General features: G+C 36.4%; 1 protein-coding gene across 4 annotated transcripts in view; it reads left to right on the top strand.

Moving 5' to 3' along the window:
- The window catches only part of nup155 (nucleoporin 155), a 40490-nt gene extending 23492 nt beyond the window's left edge, over positions 1-16998 (top strand). For all 4 annotated transcript variants that reach the window (XM_084399808.1, XM_084399810.1, XM_084399811.1 and 1 more), the window contains 14 exons: positions 238-371; positions 1295-1486; positions 2661-2799; positions 3977-4112; positions 5453-5606; positions 6339-6443; positions 6530-6684; positions 7365-7494; positions 9905-10018; positions 10512-10632; positions 11560-11670; positions 14078-14214; positions 16050-16156; positions 16233-16998. In XM_084399808.1, the coding sequence (XP_084255934.1) occupies positions 238-371; positions 1295-1486; positions 2661-2799; positions 3977-4112; positions 5453-5606; positions 6339-6443; positions 6530-6684; positions 7365-7494; positions 9905-10018; positions 10512-10632; positions 11560-11670; positions 14078-14214; positions 16050-16156; positions 16233-16371 (1874 nt within the window). In that variant the 3' untranslated portion in view covers positions 16372-16998. The remainder of the gene's footprint in view (positions 1-237; positions 372-1294; positions 1487-2660; positions 2800-3976; positions 4113-5452; positions 5607-6338; positions 6444-6529; positions 6685-7364; positions 7495-9904; positions 10019-10511; positions 10633-11559; positions 11671-14077; positions 14215-16049; positions 16157-16232) is intronic.
- The last annotated feature ends 595 nt before the right edge of the window (positions 16999-17593 follow it).

Genomic DNA, 17593 nt, shown 5'->3' with positions numbered 1-17593 from the left:
ATTTCTTTTTTGAATGGCCTGAAAAAAACCCTCATGCGAGCGTAAAAACTTTTTTGTGATAAATGGAAGTTTTTGTGAAATTGACGCGTTTCCATTGGGCGTATTTTCAATGCGCAATTTCAATTTGCGTAATTTGTAGGGTAATGGAAACGCGGCTAATGTAAAGCTGTTTTGAAACAATCTATATTGTTAAAAGCGCTGTATAAATGACGGTGACTTGACATGTTTGTTCCTCAGCGGAGGCTCAAGCGCACGAGAAAGCGTCTCTTCAGGCCATGCAGCAGTTGATTCATCGCTCCTGTCAGACGCTGGCGCTCTGGAAGCTTCTGTGCGATCATCAGTTCAGCCTCATCATCTCTGAGATGCCCAAGGTACGACCCATCGCTCTCGTGCTTTCCTGAATATAAACAGCCTGAGTGTCAAATTCATATTGAAATAGGGCTGCGAGATAATGTAAAAAAAACGTATATTTAGTTTTTCTGCGATATGAAAAGAGGACTTGAATAGCTCTATTTGGAAAGTTTTCATAGGCCACGTTCACAGTGTTTTTGACCAATTCAATGAGACTAAAATAATAATTTATTGTGATTAATGTTAAATTATAATATTATTGTACTGTAAAATAATAAATACTTCATTTTACCGTGAAATGACTGACATGTCTGAAGGTCCTTGCACACGGAGTCTGAAATTTTCGCACGTTAAAAAAATAAATACGACCTCATGTTGTCAATCACGTTTGCACAGTGCCTCCCAAACTTTCATCTGTTATAAAAAATTTCGGATCGAGTTCGATTTTCTTTGTTTTCGCATCTGTGTGTGTGTGTCTCCATACCTTAGACCCAATGTTTCCTCTTTCTTTTTCTCTTTTTAAGAAGAGAGGACAACAATATCATCCTCACTGCTTGAAGAATCCATTTTGTGATGTTTTGCGTTTTTGTGTTTTTTTTTTTTGGCAACGGATTACTTAATACGGATCAGACGAATACAAAAAAACATATGAAAATTTCTGACTCTTGAGTGTGCAAGGACCTTTAATTTCTTAATTATTAAACGGTAAATTATTGAGCTTTTATTTTGACGGGTTGCCGCCAACTAAAAACATGCACTCCTTGTTTCAGAATAAAGCACGGCACTGTGTTCATTTAACTGGTAGCGCATATGTTTATTTCATTAAATTGCAGCCATATTGCATTATATATATTTTTTTAAATATATTTCATGCGGCCCTGTATTGAGACTTGATGCACAAACCTTCCTATCATTTCCATCGCTGGTTTTCTTCCACTACCAGGAGTTTCAGGATCAGATTAAGGCCGTGAGTTTTAAGGACGTGGTTGTTTCTGGACGCGAGCTGAGTGGCGCTCTCATCACCGCACTCATTAACGTGTACATCAAAGACAGCGCGTGTGTAGACACGGTCAGCGTTCACCTGAGGGACATCTGCCCTCTGCTGTACAGCAGTGACGACAGCACCTGCTCCAAGGTACCATTCTCACAACACACACAAACCACACACAGCACGAAGATGGAAAAATAACTTGAGGCAACTGTGGGAAAGGAATTACACAGTTTTATTTAGTTTTTTTTTGTGTGTGTGTGTATGCATTTTAATATTTAGTTTTATTTATTTAGTTTTTTATTTGTTTATTTTTTTTCGTTTTTTAATAAAACATTTTTGTTTTTTATTTATTTTATTAGTTTATTTTTGATTTTATTATTATTATTATTATTATTATTATTTATGTTTGTTTGTCTGTCTGTATTTTTGTTTTGTTTTATTTATTAGATTTTTGTTTTTTATTTACTTTATTCCAGTTTTATATATTTTTTTATTTTTAAACTTTTGTGGGAAAGGAATCGCATGCACTGCTTTATTTATTTATTTATTTTTCATATTTTATTTATTTATTGAAGTTTTTCATTTTATATTTTTTTTTTGTATTTTTTTGTGGGAAGGGAATCATACAGTTTTATTTAGGTAATTTTTTTCTTTAGTTTTTAGTGCACATTTATTATTTAGCTTATTTTTATGTATTTGTTATTTATAGACTTATTTATTAGTTCGTTTTATTTATTTTAGTTTCTTAGTACGTTTTTTTTATTCATTTAAAAAAAATAGTTTTATTGATTTTTCGTTTTTTGTTTATCTATGTACATGTTTTATTATATAATTACTTTATTTATTTTATCTGTATTTATTGTTTTTAGTTGTTTTAACTTATTTATTATTCTTTTATTTATTAGTTTATTTAATTCATTCCAGTTTTTCATTTTATTTTAGTTAATTTGTATTTACATTGATTTAGTGAAATAGTTCAATATTTATTTTTATTTATTTAATTTCAATTTAAATTCTGCATTCAATTATTTCAATAAAATGTAATATTCTCAATATGATCTTAATTCCACTTTGGTTCCTTGCCATGCCACCTCAACAATTCCATGAACAATTCTTGTTACTTTTGAAGTTAAAAATACTTAACGATAATTATGCTTTTTCTAGAATAACTTGTTTTAATGTTTCTTTTTTGTTTGTTTATCCATCTACATGTTGTCATATGAGCAACCAGTCGGTATGCAACTGAATGTCTCTGTGTTTTATAAACTGTAACTGGTTGAGAATAAGGTTGAAATCAAATCTCTGTCCCTCCTCACAGGCCAACGAGCTTCTCCAGAGCTCCAGACAGATCCAGAACAAGCAGGAGAAGGAGCGAACGCTGAAGGAATCCCTCCGTCTCTATCAGCAGATCAGCCACCACACAGACCTGCCACTCGTGTGCTCACAGTACCGGCAAGGTGAGCGTCTGAGCCGCGTCTGCTTTAAAGGGATAGTTCACCCAAAAATGAAAATTAGCCCATGATTTACTCACCCTGAAGCCATCCTAGGTGTATATGACTTTCTTTTTTCAGACGTGTACAATCGGAGTTATATTAAAAAATGTCCTGGCTCTTCCAAGCTTTATAATGGGAGTGAATGGCTGTTTGTCTTTGGAAGTCCATCAAAGTACATCTGTCCATGATAAAAGTGCATCTATCCATGATAAAAGTGCATCTATCCATCATAAAAGTGCGTCTATCCATCATAAAAGTGCGTCTATCCATGATAAAAGTGCGTCTATCCATGATAAAAGTGCATCTATCCATCATAAAAGTGCATCTATCCCTGATAAAAGTGCATCTATCCATCATAAAAGTGCTCCACAGGCTCTGACGGGTTAATAAAGTCCTTCTGAAGTGATGTGTTATTGTAAGAAAAATATCTATATTAAAAACTTGATGGACTAAAATATCTAGCTTCCGGCAGACGGCCTACGCAAGTCGACTTGCACCACAAGAGTAACCCGTGACGTAGATGTAGAGTAGCGTAAGTTTAGACGCCTCTCGCGGTTCAAACACACAGGGCTGGGCAACAAACTCAAGCTCCTCCCACATTTATCTTTAAAGATTATCGTTTTAGACTTCTAATTCTTGACCGGTGTTTTGTTTTGCTTGATCATCTGCGCTTCCGCGCTCGTCATTATGTTGTGCGTCATGTTCAAGTGTTACTCTTCCACCGTAAATCGATGCGTAGGCCGTCTGCTAGTTATTTTAGTCCATAAAGTTTTAAATATGGATATTTTTCTTACACAAACACATCGCTTCACTTCAGAAGGCCTTTATTAACCCCCGCAGAGCCGTGTGGAGCACCTTATATCATGGATAGATGCACTTTTATCATGGACAGATGCACTTTGATAGATTTCCAAAAAAATATACCCATTCACTCCCATTATAAAGCTTGGAAGAGCCAGGACATTTTTTAATATAACTCCGATTGTATTCGTCTGAAAGATGAAAGTCATATACACCTAGGATGACTTCAGGGTGAGTAAATCATGGGGTAATTTTCATTTTTGGGTGAACTATCCCTTTCAATGCAGAGGAACTGAGCAATCTTTATATAGCAAACTGACCCCCTTCTGCTCCCGTTCAGTGCGTTTCTATGAGGGAGTGGTGGAGCTGTGTCTCACGGCCGCTGATAAAAAAGACCCTCAGAAACTGGGGCCGCACTTCTACAGGAACGGAGAACCAGAGGAGGACTCCACCGGCCAGCAGGCCTTCCAGGAGAGGTCGGTACACACACACACACACACACACACACACACACACACACACATATACTCATCATTAGGACTGTCAAAATGGCTGAAAAGCTCAATTCGAATTTCTTTCTGAAATATTACCAAATTTCTAATTATATTCAAATTTTAAAGGCAATATTATGTTAAAGGAAAAAAGTGCTGTATTGTCTCCTATGCCCACAAGAGGGCGCAAGCGAGCGCAATAAGCAAATATAAACCAAATCAAGCATCACATCTTTTATTGAAATGAAATGACATTAACTTTTTAAAGTGCATTAACTTTTGAAACAGTTGTTCTTAAATAAAATATAATTTCCCCAATGTGCATGCAAGGAAAATTAGGTCACAATAGTGCATAAACTGTGTTCGTGCATCAGGAGCCTGAGAAAACACTCGTAATGAAGCGTAATGAACACTAAATAGCAAACTGGCATTCAGAAGCACTCACTTCTACTCACTACATCTACATATAGTTCATCAAAAACACCCGACGCTCTCCTTGATCTGAGCGAGTGCTGAGCGCTTTCTGTTGACAGTGTTTCCAGCTGATGAAAACACACGCTCAGCTCTGGCCGATGTGCAGGTTTGGTCAAGTGTGTCGTTGCATGATTTTTCCCACAATCTGAGTGGGTTTTCATCAACAAGAAGCCTTTTCCCGCCATTTTTTTAATTAGCAGCGCAGCCGTGGCGCTGTACACTGGATAAGCTAACAAAAACACACCGCATCAGTTACGTCATCATGTCTCGCGCACCTCTTGACACCAAAAATTAAAATACACAGTTTTTGCATTTGAATATGCAGGGTTTTTTTTTTTTTGACGAATATTCGGAATAAGAATTTTTATTTGACGGCCCTATTCATCATCCGTCCTTCGGATGAGACGTTAAACCGAGGTCCTGACTCTCTGTGGTCATTAAAAATCCCATGGCATTTCTCGTAAAGAGTAGGGGTGTAACCCCGGTGTCCTGGCCACATTCCACCACTGGCCCTTACCAATCATGGCCTCCTAATAATCCCCTTACATTGAATTGGCTCTATCACTCTCTCTCCTCTCTCCACCTATATCCGGTGTGTGGTGAGCGCACTGGCGCCGTTGTACTGTAGCTGCCGTCGCATCATCCAAGTGGATGCTGCACACTGGTGGTGGTTGAGGAGAGATCCCCTGATATGATTGTAAAGCGCTTTGGGTGTACAGTAGTACATATGAAAGCGCTATATAAAATGCCCGATTCTATCATATAGGATCCTAAGGTGCTCAGGTGGGAGTTGTAGGTTTGAATCCGCTCATAAATAAATAATAAAAACCATTTATTACATTTTTGTCCAGACTGTCCTGTTATAAATGCATCACGGACACCATGCAGGAGTTGGTGAACCAGAGTAAAGCTGCCCCTCAGTCTCCCAGCGTGCCTAAACAACCCGGGCCGCCCGTCATGACCTCTGACCCCAACATGCTGAGCAATGAGGACGCTACCGCCCATGTGAGTTACATGCGACCTGCTAGAACTTCATGCACTTCAGAGTTTAAAACTGTTTGATGCAGTTATTTAAATTTTCCAATGGAAGTACTTGTTAATAGTTTGAATTGGCTTTTATTTTTATATTTTCGGGTTTCATTTTGGTTGAAGTTTTAATAATTTTGCCATGTGCAAATTTTTTTTTTTTTTTTTTTTTTTTTTTGCCTTAATTTATTTCGTTTTTAGAAACTAGAATATTTTTTTATTGCAGTTTTTATTTTATATTTCTAATTTTTGTTGTAGCAATTTAGTACCAATGTTATTATAGTTAACTTAAACTGAAATTAAATAAAAAAAAATATTTTAGGTTTTCGGTTTATATATTTTTGTTTTTCATTTAATTTAAAATTTTAGTTTTTGCTTTTATTTATTTTTAATTCAGTTTTTTTTTTTTTTTTTTTTTTTACTTGGTTGTATTTACTTAAGTTGCGTTAGTGATTTTATTTGTAATGTATATCTATTTATTTTAACTAACAAACAGACTTAGTAAAACAAATTCAAATAAATAATCATTTTACTTTGATTTTCGACTTTGATTTTATTTCACTTTGTTTGCCAAGGCAACATTTCTCATTTTCGTTTAGGTTTTTCCTCTAGTATTTGTTTTATTTTATTTCCAGCCTCATTTCAGTGAAAGAACAGGATTTGTAATGGTTTTAAATGAATGATCAGTAATGGCACTGATTCCTCACACAGTTTGAGCAGATGCTGGGTCTCGCTCAGAGATCTCAAGACGAGCTCTTCCACATCGCTCTCTATAACTGGCTCATTCAGGCCGATCTTACCGACAAACTTCTGGAGGTATGACAAAAATGATGCTGAGTTTTGCAGCATAGATTAAGGTGTCTTTGCGCTGAGTGTTAAGGACCCGTTCTGCTCCGGTCCAGGTGAATTCCCCATACCTCGAGGATCATCTGATGCACATGATCAAACAGGACCAGAGTAAAGTGCGTAACATGGACCTTCTGTGGCGATACTACGAGAAGAACCGAAGCTTTGGCAAAGCGGCGCACGTGCTGGCGCGACTGGCAGACATGCACAGGTTAGCCCCGCCCACTGACATCTTATTGGTTCAAATCACTCTTCATTTACATTTATTACACATTTGTGGGAAAGGAATCACGCACAGTTTTATTTAGTTAATCTCTTCATTTAGGTATTTTTCTTTTAGTTTTTAGTGCACATATTTATTATTTAGCTTATTTGCAATTTATTTTTTATTTTTTTCATGCATTTTTTTATATTTATAAAATTTGTTTATCGACTTTTTTAGTTTTTAGTTTTATTTACTTATTTACTTTAGTTATTTTAGGTTTTTCTATGTTTGTTTATGTATATATTTTTATTTTTTATATTTTTATTTGTTTTTATTTGTTTTTACTTGAATATTGTTTTCTTTTATTTATTTTAGTTTATTTGATTCATTCCAGTTTTTCATTTTATTTTAGTTGATTATTTATTTACATTTATTTAGTGAAATAGTTCGATTTTTATTAACAATTCTTAACAATTCCATGAACAATTCTTTTGTTATTTTTTAAGTTAAAAATGCTTAACGATAATATTGCCTTTTCAAGCATAACTTGATATTTCGTTTTTGGTATTCCTGTTTTTTTTTTTTTTTTTTTTTACATTTATATGAACCCATAAAGGTTCAATTTGCCTCAATCTGGTGATGTCAAATGAGCTTGAGTGGTTAATGTTGGTTTTGTGTGCGTGCAGCACTGAGATCTCCCTGAAGCAGCGTTTGGAGTACATCTCGAGGGCCATTCTCTCAGCCAAGAGCTCGTCCTGCGCGTCTTCACTGGGAGCCGACGGAGAGTTTCTGCATGAGCTGGAGGAGAAGATGGAGGTAATGACACAGAAGCAGCTGCTGATGACCTGAATGAGTTCTCTGAATGAGCCATTTGTGGAATCTTAATTGTGAAGTTTATGGTTAAAATTAAAATTAAATTTTTTAAAGCACGTTAATTAGATTAATTAATCCCGGTAAAAAATAACACGTTAAAACGCATTTAAAGCATTTGCCACAGATCTACGTAGATCATCTGACATTTCATACAGTTGATTGGTGACGAACATGAAGCAGAGCAACAACTCACTGTGATGAAGCCTATAGAATACAGTAAGAATGACCCTAAAATTCAAGATATTGAGGCAAAAATGGCCCGCATGAGTTTTTTTTTCTTCTCATATTTGCAACATATGATATAGTTAAGCAATATCACACGAGCAATGAGCGTAATATCATACGAGTGCAAATGTGATATTGATTTTATATAACTGTTTAACAAATAAAATGTTAATAAAGTGTTATTTTAGACACAATATTGTCTGTTTTGCTCAATTTTGCCAACGAAAATATATAGACAAAGCGTTTCTGAAACTCATTTCTGAATCTGCGTTTTCAACGAATCAGGTGAACCAGTGATTTGATGGACCATTGGTTTTTAAGGACCATTCTTAAAAAGAGCCATTTACTTCACGCCTGAATGAATCAGCTGTTTGAACGAATCAAATCGAATGATTCAATGACTTAATCATTAACCCTCTGTGTGTCAGGCAAAAATGACAGAATTTGTCCACACAGCAAGTGCCAAAACCTTTACCAAGTTTCACACCATTCCGATAAAGTAATTTTTTTTTTAAATATTTCTTTTTGGAAGCTACGACTTTAAATGATCTTTAGGGAGTAATTCCTTTAGATTAATTAGATTAATCGCCACATCATGTAATTAATCATATTTATTTTTTAAATTCATTGCTTGACAGCCCTACTAATTATATATCAATATTGCTATATAATTGCTATATATTATTAAATAAAATGTAAAACAAAATAAGAAATATTGCTAATGTAACTACTGTAAAATTCAAAATGGATATTTACATTTACTTTTTATTAATTTAGCAGAAATATTTAATATTTAAGAAATATAATAATAATAATAATAATATTTAAAGTTATATTAACATTGTAACCTGTATCGTTTAATTTCTTAAATTAAAATTTTGTATATAAATCTGCTACTACATATAGACATAATAGATTGCTTTAAGTTTTTTTAGGAGCTCAGCACATAGTCTGAAGTTCTTCAGCGCACACGAGTCAGACACACACGTGATTACTTGTAAGTGTTCCTCCTGTTAAAAGTTGTATAAATTAGTTTTTGATACTTGTGCAAAATTGATTCCCAGGCCCCAGCGAGGATCGAACTCGCGACCCCTGGTTTACAAGACCAGTGCTCTAACCACTGAGCTATGGAGCCAGACCTGTTCTACATCTGTCCACGTCACTATTTAAAAAGCACAAACACACTTTGCGTGACACTAAGGGTGTGTCCGGCACTTCCTGTAGCTTTCTTTGTTTAAAGTTGAGGAGGAATGATGGATGACTCATTTGTCATAAATGTCATTCTTTTATATGCATAACTTTGTTTGTCCAATCCTAGCGCACACTATTTACAATGATATATATATAGTCATGTGAAAAAGAAAGGACACTCTATTGAATCCTTTGGTATTATTTATCAGGACATAATAAAAAATCATCTGGTCGTTAGCAGGTCTTAAAATTAGGTAAATACAACCTCAGATGAACAATATCACATGACATATTATACTGTCATAATTTATTTAACAAAAATAAAGCCAAAAAGTACACACCTACTGCTTCCATAGGCATTAAAGTCGCCCTGTAGTCAATCATTTTATCCCTTAAAACTCATCTTTAATTGCCAAAATGACATATTTAAAAGTTTTTTCCTTTAAAAAAAAAAAAAAAAAGTCATGCCTTGTAATATCTTGAGTGTAACTTGACACCCTCGCCTCATTTAGTATGCTTGGTTCTATGAATATGCAAATGAGCCCCACCTCCACTCACTTTTCACACAAAAGCTGGATTTTCACCACAGGGGGACTTAAAGATTTTTATTTATTTTTTTGGAAAATTTTTTAAATATGTCATTTTGGTGATCAAAGATGAGTTTTAAGGGATACAATTATTGACTTCACGGGGACTTTAAAACATGCTTGCAATGTGTTAAACCATGTTAACAACATGCTGAATATTTTTACTTTCTCTAAGTAAAACCTTCAAGCTGTTATTTTAAGCTGTCAGACCTGGCTTCGTCAAGCCAACATCAAAGTGTGTCGTCTAGTTTATTCCTTCAAATCTGTTCTTGGTCTTTTAAAGGCCTTAAAACTCTTTAATGCTCCGTCATGAATCCTGCAGAGAGCCGTAATGCTGCTTTGTTCCTCAGGTGGTGCGGATTCAGGTGCAGATCCAGGAGTCCCTGCGCAGACAGTATTCCCAGCATCCCTCAGTGCAGGGAGCCATGACACAGCTCGACTCTGAGCTCATGGACATTACCAAGGTAAGCGAAGAAGACGGTTCGGTTCAGCCAATGTGAGCTTCTGTTGTGTTGTATGAACATTTCCTAGGCGTGCAACGGATCGCAGTTGATCCGTGATCCGTACGGATCGGGTCCCACGGTTCGGCACGCATGTGATTCGTGGATAAGCGGAACAAATAGTGTTATTTTACATTGAGGCTTAATTATTCATTTCTGCACCTCAATACGACTGTTAGACTTTGTAACTTTATTTAGTGTTAATCTCTGCTTGTAATTTGTGTTTGTTCTTATTTTATTACTGACTGTTCACTTGTTTTTAATAATGTTTGAACAGAATAATGTTTATCAGTTAGGCAAGTAGTTTTTGATGTGGTGTTGAAGAACTTCAGGTGAGCTTTAAGTAATAAATGAAAAGCAAATCGATCTGTGGCTCAAAAAGCGTAAGTGATTCGAACCGTGTATTTTGTGATCTGTTGCACCACTAACATTTCCTCTGTTGTTTCCCTCTCTGAAGCTGTACGGCGAGTTTGCGGATCATTTCCGGTTGTCGGAGTGTAAGCTGGCTATAATTCACTGTGCGGGACATTCGGATCCGATCCTGGTGCACTCGCTGTGGCAGGAGATCATTGAGAAGGGTAAAATCACAGATTGTCTTATATTAGGGAGATATCTATCGATCTATTAAGGTGATGATACACAGGGCAACTTTTTGAGCAATGTTGCTGGGCAATCTTGCCGAGCAATTGTTGCTTGAGCACTTTTCCCATTGAAAATGGGCAATACATTTCTATCTGGATAATTTAGATCGGTCATGGGCCCTGTGTCTCATCCGGTTGCCCGTTGACGGCAACATTGCCCAGCAACATTGCTCAAAAAGTTGCCCTGTGTATCATCACCTTTAGGCCGTGTGTCCGCTAAAGCGTTTTTAGCCAGCTGAAAACGCTAGTCTGCTGTAAACGCCTAGCTGTGGGCGCTTGAGAGCGTTTTGGTAGCGTTGCGTTATTTTTCAGTTGAGACGCTTTGCTTGTTATGATACGGAATATCCGCTAAAGTGTTACTAGTATCTCATTTCACACATATTTTGTTTCTGTGTCGATTCTATATTAAAATGTCGATACAATGTAACGTATTTTCTCTGGCTCTTGTTTTAAATGATTTTGTCCCGTTATTATGCGTGTTGTTGTCGTCTGTTGACGTTGTACAAGCAGAATGTGGCGGTTGGTCGGTGCGGTATTAGCCCCGCCCCTCCTCCACTGTGATTGGACGGTTGGGTAAAAAGTGACAGTGATGAGCGCTGCGTTTAACCCAAAGTTGAACATTCTTCAACTCTCGGCGACCTGTAAAAAACGCTTCAGCGTGAAAAAAACGCAGCGCTCCCATTGAAAACAATTGGAAAAATAAGCCAGCCATGTGTAAAAACGCTTTGGTGGACACACGGCCTTACACTTTTTTTGGCTAAAGGTTGCATGCTGCTCATCTAGTGGCTTTGGTAAAACCTCTCCAGTTCGGTCGTGTTCCTGTGTCGTGGATGTGTGTGTGTGACGGCTGCTTGTGTGTTTCAGAGCTGAGTGACAGTGTGGCCATGAGCCCAGCGGACCGGATGAGAGCGCTGAGCCTGAAGCTCGTGTCACTGGGAAAGTCGTACGCTGGAACGCCACGATACTTTCCATTAGGTACCGTTTCCCCGATCAGTTCTGAGGTCGACTTTAGGCCTGGGTATCGAGGTCAAGACTTTTTAGGCACTGACTGATCCTCACTTTGACAACATTAAATTTGAGAGAAACTATCATCACATCACAGAAGTAGTATATTGTATATTTTAATGTAATACTACTACTACTAATAATAATAATAATACAGTTATTATTAAAACAAATTTTCTTCCATGATATAATTTTAACAGTAAAATTGTTGTGTATCACTTGTTTGCCAAAAAAATTATTTTCATTTGAATAAAAGATACATTAATGTTTATGCCTTATTTGATTACCAGAAACATTAAAATACACAACGCAGAATAAAAACTGTAAAATAAAGTTTCATAGGGCCCTATTATTGTGTACAAATTAATAAATCACATTGTTTTTATGAATTCCATTAATTAGATATGTTTTTGATTAAACCGTTAAAATGGAATATAGACTAAATAAAAAGGAAAGCACAGAACTTGGTAAAAATAAAATAAAACATTAAGAATGGAATTTTTGTTAATAACTGTTAATAAATTGCTGTTCAATACACTCTATGCACGAACGCTGCTGACGTATTTCCGGTAGAATCTCAGCCAGCGTCTTTACTTCCGCTTAAGCCAGGTTCACACGGCAGGATAATTAGGCCGATTTTAGCCCCGATTCACCCCTTCCGACAATCTTAAGGATGCTCCGATTATCGTAAAATATCGTGTGTGGTGTGTTAGGACTGCTCTCGTCTGCTCGGAAGGACGTTGGGACCGCTCCGATCTCAAATCGGGGATATCCAACATGTTGGATTTTTTTGGCCCGATTTCTCCTCGTGTGTGGTGTCCCCCGGGGACAAACGAGCACGCAGCCTGTGGACTGTGGCATGTAGCCAATCAGAAAGCGAGGTGACGAGGCGGCGAGGAAAGACACCGGGAAACAAAATCAAAACAGCCGGCGGCAGTCCATGCTCGCGTTGTCTCCACTTCTTTGACCATCGCCTTTTCTTTTGATAACGTTTTTTTTTTTCGGTTAAGAAAAAAACTACAAACTATCGCCACTGCATCCTCTTCGTCCGCCATGATTGTTTACTCTGAAGTCACGTTTGATCTCGAGGGATTTTGCGAGATTTCCCGTCTGACCTGGGAATGCTTGGTGAGTCAAATCGGTTGGTGTGTGATGTGTTGATTTTGCCGTGTGGCGGCACACCACACTGTACGACCAAAACTGTTAGACCCATGATTATCGCCGTGTGTGGGGTCTCTCAGGTTTGGAAAATTGGCCGACAATTTTAAAATCGTCCCGTGTGAACCAGCCTTTAGCGCGTTCTGTAGCGACAACGATTTTAGAAACAATTTCGCTAGTTGGATTTCGCATGATATGAGAGAATACTCACCCTCAAAGTTGTCGATGTAGCTCGAAATATATAATTTAAAGCCCTTCTCTTTCTTACTCTTAGGTGTGACAGCTAGTTATATTATACAGCTAGCCTCACAATATTGTTAACCTCATTCACGTTAACCGCTGGAAGTTCTTGTAAACAGCGAGTGTAATTTACCATTATCTCCACCGACTGCAAAAATGGCTTCCAACGCAGCACTTCAATTAATTACACATGCTGTTTGATTAATACAATTTAATTTAACCACCCAGAAAAATTAAAACGGGGGAAAACAAATATTGTATCCTGAAAAATTTAAACGGGAAAAACGGAATCCTGAAAAATTTAAACGGGAAAACAAAACAAATTTTAAACCCTGAAAAAATAAAACGGGAAAAACGGAATTCAGAATAATTTAAACGGAAAAACAAATATTGAATCCAGAAAAATTTAAACAGGGAAAAACTCATTTTAAATCCTGAAAAAATAAAACGGGAAAAACGGAATCCAGAAAAATTAAAACGGGGAAAAACAAATATTGAATCCAGAAAAATTTAAACAGGGAAAAACTCATTTTAAATCCTGAAAAAATAAAACGGGAGAAACGGAATCCAGAAAAATTAAAACGGGGAAAAACAAATATTGAATCCAGAAAAATTTAAACAGGGAAAAACTCATTTTAAATCCTGAAAAATTAAAACGGGGAAAAACAAATATTGAGTCCTGAAAAATTTAAACGGGACAAACGGAATTGACTCCGATTAAACTAGGTATCTTGTAAAGTGTGCTTATCCTTAAGGTCGGCTGCATTAGCAGTTTAGCTCTCTTGTTTTTTCCCTCTTCACAGTAATGTTACCGCCTCTCCTATAACATTTTCTGTTCATAAAATTGGTATCAATATAAAAGTATCGTTCAGGAAGCGGTACTGAAGTCATATCGGTGTGGAGAACTGTTGAACGATCCCCAGTCCTAATCATGTGAAGCTCAAGTGATCTTTCTAACGCTGTGTGATGTGCTCTTCAGATTTCCTGGTGAAGTTTCTGGAGCAGGAGGTGTGCCGGTTGAACTGGGACGTGGGCTTCGTCACCTTCACCATGCAGGAGATTGGAGTTCAGCTTCCACGACTGCTGGAGGTCTACGACCAGCTCTTCAAGACACGGGTACGAGAACCACTGCGCCGTTCAGATCAAAGTTTATTTACTTACAGATATTTTTGTTTTTTATTATTTAGTAATTAATCCATTATACTTTTAACGATTGCTTAATGATAGTTATATATTTATTTACTTTCTTATTCATTTTTTTTTTTTTGTGGATTTTTTTGTTTATTACTCCATAATCCTTTTAAAAATTGCTTAAAGCTATAGTAGGTGATCCTGTTCAGAAACACTTTTTTTTATGCTGGGTGAAATGGTCCTTCCATCCTGAGAGTAGTCAATACATTATGTGTTCAGAAAAAGGAATGAAAACAATCAGACCTCTGTAGCAGCTGCAGGACAGTAAAAACTCTGACCAATCACTGCCATTCGGTGCGAATGTAAAGAACCAATCAGATGCCTTCAGAGCCAGGAGGAGTGTCTTAGCAGTGTCAATCAAGTTCGCGTAAGCGCTGATCGCCCCTCTCTTGCACAGCGCGTACCGTCATTCAAAATCAAGATTGCCGGTGTGCCGAGCAGCTGTGCTAATGGCGGACAAACAACCAAAACTGCCAATTTCTCGAGTGGAACCTGCTCATACAACAAAGACAGGTAAACGGAAAAAGACCGATGACGATAAACAAGCCCGTCGGAGCCCATTGACTCAGTGTTAAAACTCTAGCCGCATAACATACAGATAAAATGTCACGCACTGTGCAAAGCAACAATTGAAACCTGCTAACCTTATATCTAGCGACCTTATCCGTCGTCATCGGTGACCCTGCATGTTTACTAGCCTGCGCGTTCACGGCAGGCTCCGCTGTGGGGGGAACTTTACATAACAAAATACATGATTAACAGCTAGTAGGCCTAACGTTATATGTTATGAATCTTACACGAAATTCATCTTCATCACAGTGCAACTAATGGAAATGGAAAAACGTGTATCAATGCAACCTGGTTTTAGCTTTGCCTTATAGTTATAACTAGCTCGTTAGCGAATCAAAAAATATATATTTTAAACTTTACCAATATCGATATGATAGCTTGATAGTGAGTAGGCTACTAAAATACATTTTATTTGTTTATATTCATAATGATAAAGTTCGATTTTTTTATTACATGTGATTCTGACATGATGCTACATGCACTGTCTGCGCTCCTTCCTCTCCGCTCGTCTCAGGGAAATAATGCGTCTTCCAGCTCAGCGGGCGGAGTCGCGCGTTCATGTGTTTTGGGGGCGTGGCTTTGGAAGGACCCCAGAAGGGAGAGGGTGGACTGAATGGAAATAATGAGCTGTCTTTAAAACAGTCGTTAGAGGTCTACATACACTCGATTTTTATACTTTCTCTTTCAGAATACTTACATTTTAATTATGTATTGATATACATAAAGTTTAAACAAATTTGAAAAATAAGTTTTTTAGACCATTCTTACCTACCCCAGCTTTAACATTTATTTATTTGTTTATTTATTTATTTATTTATTTACTTTAAAAAATATTTATTTTGTATTATTTAGTAATTAATCCATAATACTTTTAAGGATTGCTTAATGGTAGTTATATATTTATTTAAATATACTAGCTATATATTGTAGTTAAAGTATATTTATTAAGGATTGCTTAATGGTAGTTATATATTTATTTAAATATACTAGCTATATATTGTAGTTAAAGTATATTTATTCATTTATTTAGTTTTAATATAATATTTCAGATTTTTTGCATCTTGCGCTCAAATAGTCATTCATATATATATATATATATATATATATATATATATATATATATATAATTATTATTATTATTTTTATTTTATTTTTTTCTGTGATTGACAATGATTTGTGTGTCTCTGCAGGACCCGTGTTGGCAGCGCCTGAAGAAACCTCTTCATCTGGTGCAGTGCATCCATGTGCTCCTGTCGGGATATGTGGATGATCCCAGCCGTGTGCCCACCTACGACAGGTAAACAACATCTCCAGATCTTCTCTAGATTTCACATCGTCCTGTCCTTCACTCACTCCCTCTCTCTCTCTCTCAGACGGAGGTTCACTAACGCCTGTCTGGATAACATCTGTGGTTATCTGGTGGAGCTGCAGTCCTTGAGTCCAAACGCGGCCCTGCAGGACATCATACGCAACTTTAAATCCCTTCAGGCCAAGCTGGAGAAGCTCCATTGAGGACGGGGAAGGTTGCGGTGTTTACAGTCGGCTTGTAAGAGTTTGAGGACGTCTCATCACACCAGGTCTTCAGGCTTTAGATTTACTGCTGCATTTGTGCCAGACATTGACTAATGTTCACTCATCCGGCCGTGGAAATGCCCAACGGACGGCCGAAATAAACACTTCAGATGTGTGTTCTTTGGTTTGCAGAAGTTTTTGTGCTGAGCATTCCAGATATGAGGGTAAATCTTGCTAAAATTCTCATTAATCATTGATATCTGTACAGTATTTGTTGATAAACTGTCCCGTGAGGCACTTATTCTAGATGTTTTCTACTGCTAAACACTTTCTGAGAGTGCGGAAACACTTTTTCTTACGTGTGCAAACTGGATAAACGCTGAGGATGAAGCAAGCCCATTATAATATTCACCATATCTGTGGCAAATTTCCCATCAATGCTGTTTTCTTTTAAGTGTCTCTGAATGGAAACGTGATGCTCTCGGGCGTTTTGTGCTAGCGGGGCGACTGTTTTATGAAAATTACTCATTTTTATGAAAGTCTGAATCGTTTTCAACCACCATTTAGTTTTGTGTAATATCTATTGCAAATGATTTGAAATAATAAAAGTTTTGTTTTAAATCACAATTGTGTAAAATTTATCATTTTCTGAGAAATTGTTTGTTTTTCTGAAAGCATTTTAAAGATTTTATTATATTCTTTGTAATTTACATAATCTCTATATAAATAATTAGCATTATATATATACATATATGAGAGAGAGAGATATTGTTATAAATTAACCCTCTGGGCTTCTTCGTAAAACGGGCGAAGCCTTAAAATGTTACTTTACTTTTTCCCAGGATAACCAATCAAATATATTTTTGTTCTATAATGTTTTCTGATTATTATTTAGAATTTTTAGAATTTTTTATGATACTTTGCATTAATTATATAATTTTTATGAGCTATTTTTTCCATTAGAATTAATATATAATTTTTTATTTTATATTTATTTAAAAAAAATTTCAATAAATGCAGCATTTCACATCAAAATAGAGTGCCAGCCTTAAAAAAAAAAATGTTCCAGGAGAAGAGCTCCATCTAGTAGCTTTAAAAAATAGCCACTTTTGTGTAATGTCCTGTACCAGCCTGTAGGCTGCCTATAGCTTCCTATATATCCTATATAGAAAGGCTTTTTGATTCCTTTTGTTGTTTTAGACATGATTTCTCTATCTTATTC

This window comes from Rutilus rutilus (genome assembly GCF_951802725.1).
Source record: "Rutilus rutilus genome assembly, chromosome: 25".
In the NCBI taxonomy this organism is placed as follows: domain Eukaryota; kingdom Metazoa; phylum Chordata; class Actinopteri; order Cypriniformes; family Leuciscidae; genus Rutilus; species Rutilus rutilus.
The sequence above is the reverse complement of the archived record's forward strand: the minus strand, read 5'-3'. Positions and strand labels throughout refer to the sequence as shown.